Source organism: Triticum aestivum, chromosome 5B (genome assembly GCF_018294505.1).
Source record: "Triticum aestivum cultivar Chinese Spring chromosome 5B, IWGSC CS RefSeq v2.1, whole genome shotgun sequence".
In the NCBI taxonomy this organism is placed as follows: domain Eukaryota; kingdom Viridiplantae; phylum Streptophyta; class Magnoliopsida; order Poales; family Poaceae; genus Triticum; species Triticum aestivum.
Window position 1 is genome coordinate 164,339,119 of NC_057807.1, and position 13,759 is coordinate 164,352,877.

Genomic DNA, 13,759 nt, shown 5'->3' on the forward strand with positions numbered 1-13,759 from the left:
CACCCAGCGGTGCTTCCAGGACGTAACTTTTCTGTGCAGCAATGAGGATAATCCTCAGGTTACGGACCTAGTCCGTGTAATTGCTACCATCATCTTTCAACTTTGCTTTCTCAAGGAACGCATTAAAATTCAACGGAACAACAGCATGAGCCATCTATCTACAAACAAACATAGACAAGCAAGATACTATCAGGTACTAAGTTCATGATAAATTTAAGTTCAATTAATCATATTACTTAAGAACTCCCACTTAGACATACATCTCTCTAGTCATCTAAGTGATTACGTGATCCAAATCAACCAAACCATGTCCGATCATCACGTGAGATGGAGTTGTTTCAATGGTTAACATCGCTATGTTGATCATATCTACTATATGATTCACGCTCGACCTTTCGGTCTCCGTGTTCCGAGGCCATATCTGTATATGCTAGGCTCGTCAAGTATAACCTGAGTATTCCGCGTGTGCAACTGTTTTGCACCCGTTGTATTTGAACGTAGAGCCTATCACACCCGATCATCACGTGGTGTCTCAGCACGAAGAACTTTCACAACGGTGCATACTCAGGGAGAACACTTCTTGATAATTAGTGAGAGATCATCTTAAAATGCTACCGTCAATCAAAGCAAGATAAGATGCATAAAGGATAAACATCACATGCAATCAATATAAGTGATATGATATGGCCATCATCATCTTGTGCTTGTGATCTCCATCTTCGAAGCACCGTCATGATCACCATCGTCACCGACGCGACACCTTGATCTCCATCGTAGCATCGTTGTCGTCTACGCCATCTATTGCTTCTACGACTATCGCTACCGCTTAGTGATAAAGTAAAGCAATTACAGGGCGTTTGCATTTCATACAATAAAGCGACAACCATATGGCTCCTGCCAGTTGCCGATAACTTCGGTTACAAAACATGATCATCTCATACAATAAAATATAGCATCACGTCTTGGCCATATCACATCACAACATACCTTGCAAAAACAAGTTAGACGTCCTCTACTTTGTTGTTGCAAATTTTACGTGGCTGCTACGGGCTTAGCAAGAACCTTTCTTACCTACGCAACAAAAACCACAACGATAGTTTGTCAAGTTGGTGTTGTTTTAACCTTCGCAAGGACCGGGCGTAGCCACACTCGATTCAGCTAAAGTGAGAGAGACAAACACCCGCCAGTCACCTTTAAGCATCAGTGCTCGTAGCGGTGAAACCAGTCTCGCGTAAGCGTACGCATAATGTCGGTCCGGGCCGCTTCATCTCACAATACCGCCGAACCAAAGTGTGACATGCTGGTAAGCAGTATGACTTGTATCGCCCACAACTCACTTGTGTTCTACTCGTGCATATAACATCAACGCATAAAACCTAGGCTCTGATGCCACTGTTGGGTTTCGTAGTAATTTCAAAAAAATTCCTACACACACTCAAGATCATGTTGATGGCATAGCAACGAGAGGGGAGAGTGTATGTCCACGTACCCTCGTAGACCATTAGCGGAAGCGTTATAACAACGCGGTTTATGTAGTCGTACGTCTTCACGATCCGATCGATCCAAGCACCGAACGTACGGGGCCTCCGAGTTCAGCACACGTTCAGCTCGATGATGATCTCCGGCCTCCGATCCAGCCGAGCTCCGGAGATGAGTTCCGTCAGCACGACGGCGTGGTGACGATGTTGATGTTCTACCGGCGCAGGGCTTCGCCTAAGCTTCGCGACGATATGACCGAGGTGGAATATGGTGGAAGGGGGCACCGCACACAGCTAAGGAACGATCCGTAGATCAACTTGTGTGTCTATGGGGTGCCCCCCGCCCCCGTATATAAAGGAGGAGAGGAGGAGGGGGCCGGCCTAAGGGGAGGCGCGCCCTAGGAGGGGGAAACCTACTCCAAGTAGGTTTCCCCCCTCCCTTTCCTAATCCAAGAAGGAGGGGGAAGGAAGGAGTGGGAGAGGGGGAAGGCAAGGGGGGCGCCCCCCCCCCCTTCCTTGTCCTATTCGGACTCAAGGGAAGGGGGCGCGCCACTTGCCCTGGCCGGCCCCTCTCTTTCTCCAATAGGGCCCATCAAGGCCCATTACTTCCCGGGGGGGTTCCGGTAACCCTCCGATACTCCGGTTTTTCTCCGAAAACTCCCGGAACACTTCCGGTGTCCGAATATAGTCGTCCAATATATCAATCTTTATGTCTAGACCATTTCGAGACTCCTCGTCATGTCCGTGATCACATCCTGGACTCCGAACAAACTTCGGTACATCAAAACTTATAAACTCATAATAAAACTGTCATCGTAACGTTAAGCGTGCGGACCCTACGGGTTCGAGAACTATGTAGACATGACCTAAAACCATTCTCGGTCAATAACCAATAGCGGGACCTGGATGCCCATATTGGTTCCTACATATTCTACGAAGATCTTTATCGGTCAAACCGCATAACAACATATGTTGTTCCCTTCGTCATCGGTATGTTACTTGCCCGAGATTTGATCGTCGGTATCCAATACCTAGTTCAATCTCGTTACCGGCAAGTCTCTTTACTCGTTCTGTAATACGTCATCTCATAACTAACTTATTAGTTATAATGCTTGCAAGGCTTAAGTGATGAGTATTACCGAGAGGGCCCAGAGATACCTCTCCGACAATCGGAGTGACAAAACCTAATCTCGAAATACGCCAACTCAACATGTACCTTCGGAGACACCTGTAGTACTCCTTTATAATCACCCAGTTACGTTGTGATGTTTGGTAGTACCCGAAGTGTTCCTCCGGTAAACGGGAGTTGCATAATTCTCATAGTTACAGGAACGTGTATAAGTCATGAAGAAAGCAATAGCAGAATACTAAACGATCAAGTGCTAAGCTAACGGGATGGGTCATGTCAATCACATTATTCTCCTAATGATGTGATCTCATTAATCAAATGACAACACATGTCTATGGTTAGGAAACATAACCATCTTTAATTAATGAGCTAGTCAAGTAGAGGCATACTAGTGACTATATGTTTGTCTATGTATTCACACATGTATCATGTTTCCGGTTAATACAATTCTAGCATGAATAAAAAACATTTATCATGATATAAGGAAATAAATAATAACTTTATTATTGCCTCTAGGGCATATTTCCTTCATATTGGGCTTATTATATGTTTATTGATGTTAATTTAGGCCAGATAATTAAGTTATCTACCGGCTGCTACCATTTGAATGTGTCATGTTTGGCATTTTAGTGCAATATTTCATGATTTCTCGCTTGGGTAAACAATTTGTTGCTTACCCTGCCTAGACTTCCATTTATGCCCTAGGCGAGGTGTTTGGCCATCGCCTAGCGCCTAAGCGTGCCTAAGCGCCTCCTAGGCACTGCCTTTTCCAACAGAGTACCTAAACCACAGGCCAGATACTCAGATTGCAATATCTCTTTACCCACATTATATGTGTTCAATCCGAAGTCTTTCTAGATGTTTTTTGTCAGATCCTGTCATTTTCCTTTTCTTGCGCCATTATGATGGTGAAGATGGTCAGCGTCGTTGTAACATTGATCCTTTTTTAATCTACTTACTCTCTGATTGTGTTATCCCACGAATTCTTACAGCTCTAATCGATAATCGTGTATTGCAGACAAAGGCAAATCAGTACAGGGCTGAAGAGCTTTCCTACGTTTTCCACGATTTGAATGAAACTAATCCTTTACTTGATTCGAAGTTCAAGCATCCAGATGTACAAAAACTTGCTTTCAAGCTGCACTTCTGTATTCTCCAATAATTAGAAAGCTGCTCCTATGTAGAAGATGATTTATTTTTTTTGCGAAGATGTTTTTTCTTGTTGCCAGTTATTGTAACTTGTCTATGACTCTGCTTGTACGCTTCTTGGATTCGTCACCCACATTGTCGGCTGTTTGTCGTTCGAAATAGTGTAGTGCAAATGTCTTGGATGGATCTAATTTACTCTTTGCTCCAGTCTAATATCTTGTCCAAATTTATCTTCGTGGCTATTTATTTCCGGCTGCTGATGGAATGCCATCTGAGCATTTTTGTTTTCCCGCGGTCTATACTTGCTGATCCGGAAACGATACTAAAAATCGGTGCTTATCTAAGCTAGTTACCAGCTTCTCTGGCTTGTTACGCTATTGTGAGCTAAACGAATTTATAGTTTAGCTCAGATAATGAACAACTGTGATCTCAAGTACTACTAGTAATAATCAGTTTTAATTATGTTGGTTTCCACGTACCTTACTTTGACAAATCTCACCCTTGGTTACTTGAGTTCAGACTCGTCTAACCACGCAGCCCTTGCCCAAAAAGAACATTCAGTAATCTTACGGCGCAATTTCTCCTTTCGTACTGTATAATCTTACTTCAGGTGCAGCCAAATCTTACCCCACACACCATCGGTTCTCATCGAATTCTAAGGAACGTAAACTTACCTCACAAGCATTTTATTCTTACTGTGGATGGAGGCTGGTTCGACCCATTGTGTGAGTTGGCTGAGGTGAAGAATAAGAATTCTTCACCCTAGGTGACGAATAGTCAATCCAGTGATAAGCATATGCGATGACCATACTTTTTCTAGGTTAGTGACCGTAATTCGGGTATTGTGAGTCCAGTGACCGATGTGAATTTTGGGGATGAGTCAGTGACGGCTGGTGACCGCGGGTGAATTTATCTTGTGTTAGGTTTGACTCACCACTTGGACAAGATTTTGTCCATTATTTCTTTCTTCCCTGCACTAACATGTGGGACCTACATGGGGTAGGAAGAGAACGTGGGGCATTTCATTCTTCCATCTACTAACTACTGGGACCCACGTGAGGTAGAGACTATTTGATCGATAAACATAGATAAAATACAGGACATGGCGTTTTGGTGCTCGGACGCAGGTGCACAGAAAATCTGCGCCGGTCGTCCATGCCTCGGGATGATATTAATTCGCTCTGACACAGAAGAACGTGACCAGCAGAAAAGGTCTATAAAGATGTTATACGGGCTTGTACAGTGCTTGGTTGTGGGCCCTTTGCGTAGATTGTCGGGGTGTGGCGTTGTGGGACGATGCTGAGCCACGGGACGGACTGTCTACTAGGCCATTAGCCATGGTACATGACGTTTATGCAATCCTTATCTGACTACAACATGTGCGTGACACGTGTGGGTATGGTTCCGCCCTGGCCCATGGGAACATAGTCGCCGATCGAGAAGGTTGTGGCATCGGAAGGTCTCATTCGTCATTGCAGTTATGCCCCTCTGCTCGTGTGCGTGGCGGCGGCGGCTTATTCCGATGACGCGTAAATGAAGGCGAATGGGCTGAAGTTCCTACTAAATCCAGACATCCAGTAGACCAATGAGCATCCCATACATATTGTCTACCATTCTACACTTGCCGCTGCAGTTTCTGTCGTTAGATTGGTAACACAAGTTTTGTTTGCGCACGCCGACGCTGATTCGTACGATGGTCCGTAGGTTTGCCGCTGAACATCCAGATCCGACGCCTTGGCTCTACTTCCATCTCGGAATTCCAGTTCACCAGAGCCAGAGGATTCAAACCGCAGGCCAGGATGTGTGCAGGAACTCGGTGGCCGGAGTTCAACAAGGCATGGTGGTGAGCTCCAGCATCGGATTCCCCGACTCAACCCGCGCACAGCTCACATGGAAGCTCAACCCTGAGGCGCCCCCTTCTTAGTAAGTACCTCCTCAGGTTCTTTGGGGAAAATTGGATAAGATTTCTTTTTGCGAAGATTATAGCATGATCACTAAGATGTCTGATTTGCCCGTAATTAAATCGCTATGTCTTATCATCAGGCTCCGTTTGTGAATCCACATGCGCCTGGACGATGGTGATTTCGGGAGCAGCTGAGCACGGGCTCCAACCAATTTTCATAAAATACATAGCTATATAGTGAGTCGGCGACCATATAATCACCAAAACTTATACATAGTGACCATATAGACCGAAAGTGCTCTTGTGAGCTCGAGCTCACATGCAACCTTTGCTACGGTAAATTCAAGAAATTATTTAAAAAGTTCTAAAAATATGAAATTTCTTGCCAACAAACATTGATGTGTCTTTCACATGCGTGCAAAATTTCATGACAAAATGACATTTATGCAGGTCACGGCAAAAGAAAATTAATGCTCCAAAATGCTTCCAAACAGTTTTTTTGAAGCATGATTTTGTTTTTTGCCTAGACCTCCACAAATGTCATTTCATCCCGGAAATTGGCAGGCATGTGAAACACACATCAATGTTTGTTGCCAAAGTAATTCAGATTTTTTTTTTGAATTTTTAAATACTTTTTTCGATTTTACTGTAGCAAAGGGTGCATGTGAGATCGAGCTCACATACAACGTGTCTTGCCAGTAATCTTAAGTACAATGACCAAAATGAACTTGTGAGACATGTACAGTGACCACCAATGCATTTTACTCTTATGAAAACTATGAATCAAAACTCCACATCTAGACGTGTACCCTATAATATCACCCACAAGATTTTATTGTCCATTATTTCTTTCTTCCACTGCGATGGGATCCACGTGGGATAAGAAGAGAATGGGAGATAGATTGCTTGACTGGTCAACATAGATAAAATACAGAGCTATACGGTGAGTCAGTGACCGTATAAGCACAAAAAGTAAACCTGCGATGACCAAAGTAAACCTACGATACAAGTATAATGATTACCAATGCATTTTACTTTCATGAGAACTAGGAACAAAAACTTCACGTCTAGACGCTCGCCCTGAAATATCACCCCTGCAAATACACGAGAGAAGCGGACGACAAGGGACATCCATTGATCTAGTACCTGGCTTCTGATGGTTAGAGAAGAGAAGAATACTTCGATGCGTTTGGACCATTTTTTGTGTTTAAATTTAAATTGCATATGTGGTGGATTTGAATTGATGTTGAGCTATGTGTGTTTGAAACAATATGATTTGAATTATTATGATGATAAAATGCATGTGTATGAAGAACATTTTTTTAACACAATACGATCGAAATCGCTTACATACATGAACATACACTCACCTCTATGAACACACGCACCTCCAAGTCGGCATAACATATTAACATTGATTGATAAAATCATCATACGCGCCTCGTAGTCGATGGGAATGTCTTCTCCCACTCAACAAATATCATCGAAAAGTCTGAAATAAATCCAGAAAATACGAGCACCAATCAAGCCTAGGACTTGAAGGGATACGACTGTTCTCCGAACCATCCAGGTTGGTTCGCGGAAGAACATATTGCTATGGATGAGTTTAGCTGGGTATCAAAAGTGGGGATGGGCTTTTCAAAGAAAAAAAAGTGGGATGAGATCTAGTACCTGACATCCCATGGTTAGATAAGTGGAAGTAATAAATTTGCAGTTCAGTATTTGTCAGGTGTAGCAAAAAAAAAACTTGCCACGAAAACTTGTGCAACCTAGAACCGAGAGCAAGACTTCATGGTTGACCATCTGTTGACACAACCCTGCTTTGGGAGTGTCATCTACTTATATAGAAAAGATGCAAGTAGAAGGAAAGCAATATAATTTGTCAAGCATATTAGAGCAACATCTATATCATATTGACCGTCGCTAGCATATGCAAAAATGCTCAGGCCTTGAAACTTGTCATGACAACAGTACATAGAGGCTACAACAGGCTACAGGAGATCATCGACTGATGATGGATAACTACAAATAGACAGACATTCATCATGAGAATGAAATTACATTTCTCAAACAGATGTTCTCGGGACAGACAGAGGCGGGATTTCTACAGGCAAGTGAATCATCGTCAAAAAAAACGAAGAGCTACCACTGCACAAATTTCAAAAGCAGGTTCGGCCTTCGCTCTCCATCAGAAACCCGGATCATCTTTACATGATGCCCTGGGCAGTAGAAGAGTCATTTCCATTTTCACAAGAATCCTTTCCAAACACCTCTTCTATCACATTGTTTGTCGAAAGAAATTCGTCTTTCTCCCAAACGCTACTGAAACCAATATCCCATGTTTTCGGGTCGCAATGGCCACCAAAGTATCCATGATCTGCAACGCTACCAAAGCCAACATCCCGGTAGTGGTCTCCAGCAATATCAGTGGGTGTGCCATCCGTGGTACAAACATGCGGAGCCTCAAATGATGTGCACGAGTCGTCTTGAGCATCTGCGTCAAAAATGGTTGCCCCCTGGTTAACGTCCACAAGGGACACCATGACATTCCCCTCCATGCAGCAATTTTCTTGCCTGTCACCACTAGAACAGTCAAACTCATCCTCCTCACCAGACTCTTCATGTATATTTCCTTGGAGGGGAACTTGATTGCATGCACCATCATCTTGATCAGTAAGAGACTCGAGCAGCAAATCCTCACCAGCCCTTTCTGTCACAGCAAATTCATCATCATCTCTTCCCTCCCATTCATCATTATCACTGTCAACATTCATTGGATCAAACCTATTCTGCTCAGCCCTCTTCCTCAACATGTAGACATTGAAATAGTAGCTCACTAACTCTTTGTTAGTCTTCAATGGGAAGGCAAGCAGAAGTTCATCCCAGAAGTTCCTTCCAAGAGAGGCAGGGTTTAATGATACCACATCCTGGAACAAATGCTCTTCATCTTCAGTCCATTTCAAGGCCACCTCCTCTCCCATGTCAAAGAATCCTAACTCTTTGAAGGTGTTCAGATCAAGGGCACTCATTAGTCTTTCTCTTGCTTCCTTCACATGCTTCCTCACGCACGCAATCGAACCTTCATCAACACAACTGCAATCTGTCTTACAGCAAACAGGTTTCAGCACTGAAGATAACTCAACAGAACCAGGCATTGGAATAACAGAGTTCCTAATCCACTTGTCACTCCCGGCTTCCTTTATATCACATATGTGAGAAGATGATGACACATCAGCATTACCATCAACTGAGCTCCTACAATTACCAGATGCACACTCTGGCAACTCAGCCTGATAATTTGGCCCAATTGGAACAGTTTTCCTTGTAGGGCAAAGGCTAACAGACGAGTAAATGTCTTCCCTTTGATAATAACTTGCAGATCGCAGGTAATCTTCAACATAAGTTTGGGCTAGTGAAAAATTAACGGGTGGATCTACACCTTCATCCTCACTTTCCTCACTACCGTACGCTGGTGGATCGGAGATTCTCTCCCATGTCTTGTATGATCCATACTCTGGAACATTTATGTCAGCATCTGCTGCATTATCTTTCTCAGATACAGCTGAAATGGAGAAAATATGAACCCAATCAGCACTTTGGTTTTATATATAGGAACACATGGCAGTAATGGACAGCCACACGCAACAGGGAAATTAAACCTCTACACAAAGATGGCCAAAATACCCACCATACTATCTCAATCATGCATAACAAGGTCACGTAGGGGTGATGGGTAGATTTAATAGAACCCTTTGGGGAAACTAGTCCTCATGGCGGAAGTGTCAAGTGTATGGAAGCAAAGTGTAAAGTGTACAGAAGCAGAGTATCAAAAGTTTCTGTAAATGACAGAGTATGAACTTCCATAAAAGGTTGCGAGTTAACATGTCTTACTTTGCTCTTCCTGCTTCATCCGTTTGCAGTCCAACATGTCTGGGAAACCACTAGAGGCAGGTCTCTTATAATGATCGACTGTCACTTCTTTAACAGCACTGGTAGTATTAACTAGACAAGCTGTGGTATTCCATTCTGAAATTCCAAAATTAGGCCCAACTATTCATCAGATTGGCTAGTTTACATTCATTTGACAAACTTTAATTGCACACAATCTGGCACAAGAATCTAGGCATGCTTGTACAAGGCAAACGGAAATGGCAGCCGTTACCTGTTGCAATATGGTATTTCCCAGGAAGGAAGTTTGAGCGCCCATCATCGGTTCCCCTCAGATTGCCACATGCAAGCTGCTCAGAGTGGTGCCTCACATAAACCTCACTATTTTCTTGATGCAACATAATGCTCCTGAGGAAGAGAACTCTTCCATTAGATAACAAAATGATGGCAAATAGATACAACTATATTGCACCGGGTGATCACTGTGCAGGACTAGAACGATAGCTAAACATCGTGAAGAGGAAACGTATTGTGTTACTTATTATACCAATTGCAAATGAACATCCAAGTTGAACACTACCACCGACCACACTGACGTACAAACCTTCAAGTGCGCATCACCAAAGTAGGGTGCACAAATCGATTGCATCTCATGTTTTCAACCAAGTGCATAACATTGTTTCCGCACATGCGACGTTCTCCCACTAAACTATAGAAGGTGCAACACATAGAGAAGTTTATTCAATTATATTTGTATGGGCAAACACAGGCAGTATACACGGCCGTGATCTCCCTGTGAGAATTTGGAAGCAAGCTCCATACGACATCCATGGATCACCCGGTCAATTCAAATAGGTTTGTCTACCCTATTAAAGTCAAAATCAAATTCACCGCATGAAAAATAAGTCAAAATTAAATTCGCCGCATGAAAAATAAGTCAAATTAAATTAAGGTCCCGATGAATCCAAGCCTGGTCAATTTTAGATCTATCTTTCTCGAATATAAGAAATCAAAAATCAAGCAAGGGGAGGGACTACTTACTGGCGATGAGGGGTCGTCGGAGGGTTGGACGCGAGGGAAACGACGAAACCCTAGCAAACAAATCGCGCAAATTCGATGAAAGGAACCGCAATAATAGGATCTCAGAGCCACCAATCAACCACAGACCAGCCTCCCCTGGAGAAATCCCGCCTCAATCGAGCCAATCGGTACCCGATTTCAGCGCCTCGAAACCCTAATCTCGGGAACACACAGAATCAACGATACGGGGCGAAATCGGTACCAATAGAGAGGCCTCGGCGAGGGAGGACCGGATCTGGTGTCGAATTGAGGATTCGGGGAGAAGAGGTAGATGAATCGAGATCAGATCGAGGGGTGGGGAGGGGGAAGAGGGGAAATTTGGGGGAAAAGAGTTTGGTCCACGGCCCGTGTCCTTTTTGGTATTATTTATGGGAAAGACCGGCGAATACAATAAAGTAAAGAAATTATTGGTACGAGAATTTTTGGGCTCTCGGTTCGGGCCACAGAAATAGCCGAGGCCCAAACTATCAGTAAGGCCCCTTCTTTCTGCTTTTTTTTATTTGAGTCTGTGCTATCTCTCCTCTCTCCCTATAATAATAAAGCATGGATTGGGTCTTCGGGTTCACCGTCACGGTGTTTTTACACAAAAGTCCCTGCTGTTTTAGTTATCTAACCCGCAGTCCTCTTTTAATCTGAGAAAAACGTTTCAATTTTACTAAAAACAAGCGTGCAGCGACGAAGATGCAAGCAGGGGAGGTCCCAGCTGCGCCGGCGTGCAGCCACGAAGATGCATGCAGGGGAGGTTCCAGGCCGCGACGGCGTTCATTCTCCGGCCGGATCACGCCGGATTCCGGCGGGAATGGTTCGAGGGTGACCGAATCCACGCATGGGGTGGCGAGGCAGGCACTTGAGGCGGCGACGCGTCTCGATGCAGAAGAGGGTGGTGTGGCGGGACTTGCAGGGTATGGGGAGGCGTGGAGCCAGGCGACGGCGAGAAGGACGACAGGAAGGAGGTGCGGGGCGAGCTCGAGCTCCTGCGGGTGGCCATGGCAGAGAAGAGAAAGGGAACGAGGAGAGGGACGGCAGCGGATTACCTCGGGACGACGGCAGGACTCGCCAGCCTCGTCCTCAATGGGGTAGGGGAGCGGCAGGGAAGGTGCGAGGTTAGCGACGCTCGCCGCGGACCACGGCAGAGCATGGCTGCTTCGAGCAAGACGGCGCGAGGAGGGAAAACGGGAGGAGGAGAGGCGGAGCTTGCCGGAGGCACGGCATCGGGTGGCGAAGTTTCCGGCGGGAGGCAAGCGTGCGAGGGGCGGCGGCGGCCGAACCTCTCTCTCGTGCGTGTCTCTGGTGGCTGGGGATCGAGAGGAGGACGAGGGGGCTCGGAAGAGTGGGGATCGGGATCGAGCGAGCCTCTCCCCTGGCGGCTAGGGTTGACGAGGTGCGGCTGGGCCTTGGGCCAAAAGGGCCGGCAGGCGCTGTCTCTCCCTCTCTTCCTTCAGTTTTTCACTTTTTCTATTTCTGAAAAAGAACCCAGAGATTTGAAGAAAGAAAAGGAGCTCTAGGAAAAGAGTTTGGGCATGGGGTTATTTTCCCTGGACTCACAAAAATTATCGTGATCCATAAAATATAAATGGGCATGATTGAAAGTTTAAATTCAAACTCTAGGACTAGGTTTTATAAGTGTCCAAAAATATTGAGATTTTTAATGGAACTTGGGGAAAAGATAGAAGAAATATCGGCAAAGTTTGGAGGTCTACCTTGAAGTAGAAAAAGGCATGGGGTTTTTGAAAGGCTCAAAAGGAATTTGAAAAGGCAATTAAATAAAATAGAAGGAAGGCTCAAATGATTTTCTTGAAAATGTTCGTAGTTTTTTATTTGGTCATCCAGGCTTTTTAGAGGAGAGAGATCTGAGAGTTTGAGAGAGACACATGAAAGAGAAGGGTACATGAGAAGTGAGTCAAACATGAGAGATAGAGGCATAAAAAAGATATGCAAGAGACTGGGAGAGATACATACGTGAGAAGTTGAGGCGTGCAAGATTTAAACCCAAAAAGAGTATGGAGACTCACGTTCATATCCGTGGGAAAGAGACCATCACAACCAAGAAAAACAAAGCAAACGTCCGTGCTCAATGTGCCCGCAGGACGACCTCATCATATCGCATAGGTCATGCGGGGTCAATAGGATTGCCGACCTTGTTGATGTCTACTACACAATCTTCTTCTTGTAGAAGTTGTTGGGCCTGCAAGTGCACAGATTTGTAGGACAGTAGCAAATTTCCCTCAAATGGATGACCTAAGATTTATCAATTCGTAGGAGGCGTAGGATGAAGATGGTCTCTCTCAAGCAAACCTGCAACCAAATAATAGAGAGTCTCTTGTGTCCCCAACACACCCAATACAATGACAAATTGTATAGGTGCACTAGTTCGGCGAAGAGATGGTGATACAAGTGCAATATGGATGGTAGATAAAGGTATTTGTAATCTAAAATAATAAAAACAGCAAGGTAACTAATGATAAAAGTGAGCGTAAACGGTATTGCAATGATAGGAAACAAGGCCTAGGGTTCATAGTTTCACTAGTGCAAGTTCTCTCAACAATAATAACATAGAAAGATCATATAACAAACCCTCAACATGCAACAAAGAGTCACTCCGAAGCCACTAATAGCGGAGAACAAATGTAGAGATTATGGTAGGGTACGAAACCACCTCAAAGTTATCCTTTCTGTTCTATCTATTCAAGAGTTCGTAGTAAAATAACATAAAGCTATTCTTTCCGTTCGATCCATCATAGAGTTCATACTAGAATAACACCTTCAGCCACAAATCAACCAAAACCCTAATGTCACCTAGATACTCCATTGTCACCTCAAGTATCCGTGGGCATGATTATACGATATGCATCACAAAATCTCAGATTCATCCAACCAACATAAAAGTACTTCAAAGAGAGCCCCAAAGATTCTATCGGAGAGTCAAGAACGTGTGTCAACCCCTATGCATAGGTTCCCAATGTCACGAAACCCGCAAGTTAATCACCAAAACATACATCAAGTGGCACATGATATCCCTTTGTCACCACAGATAATCACGGCAAGACATACATCAAGTGTTCTCATAAAAGACTCAATCCGATAAGATAACTTCAAAGGGGAAACTCAATTCATCACAAGAGAGTAGAGGGG

The 13,759-nt window shown here is 44.3% G+C and overlaps 1 protein-coding gene across 1 annotated transcript; it reads right to left on the reverse strand.

The window, feature by feature from the left end:
* Positions 1-7,550: 7,550 nt before the first annotated feature.
* LOC123110918 (uncharacterized) lies at positions 7,551-10,983 on the reverse strand. Its single transcript, XM_044531559.1, has 4 exons — positions 10,589-10,983; positions 9,822-9,955; positions 9,551-9,685; positions 7,551-9,221 (listed from the first exon to the last, which is right to left on the reverse strand). The coding sequence occupies exons 2-4, from the start codon at positions 9,946-9,948 to the stop codon at positions 7,867-7,869; spliced, it is 1,617 nt and encodes a 538-aa protein (XP_044387494.1). The 5' UTR covers positions 9,949-9,955; positions 10,589-10,983; the 3' UTR covers positions 7,551-7,866.
* Positions 10,984-13,759: the final 2,776 nt, after the last annotated feature.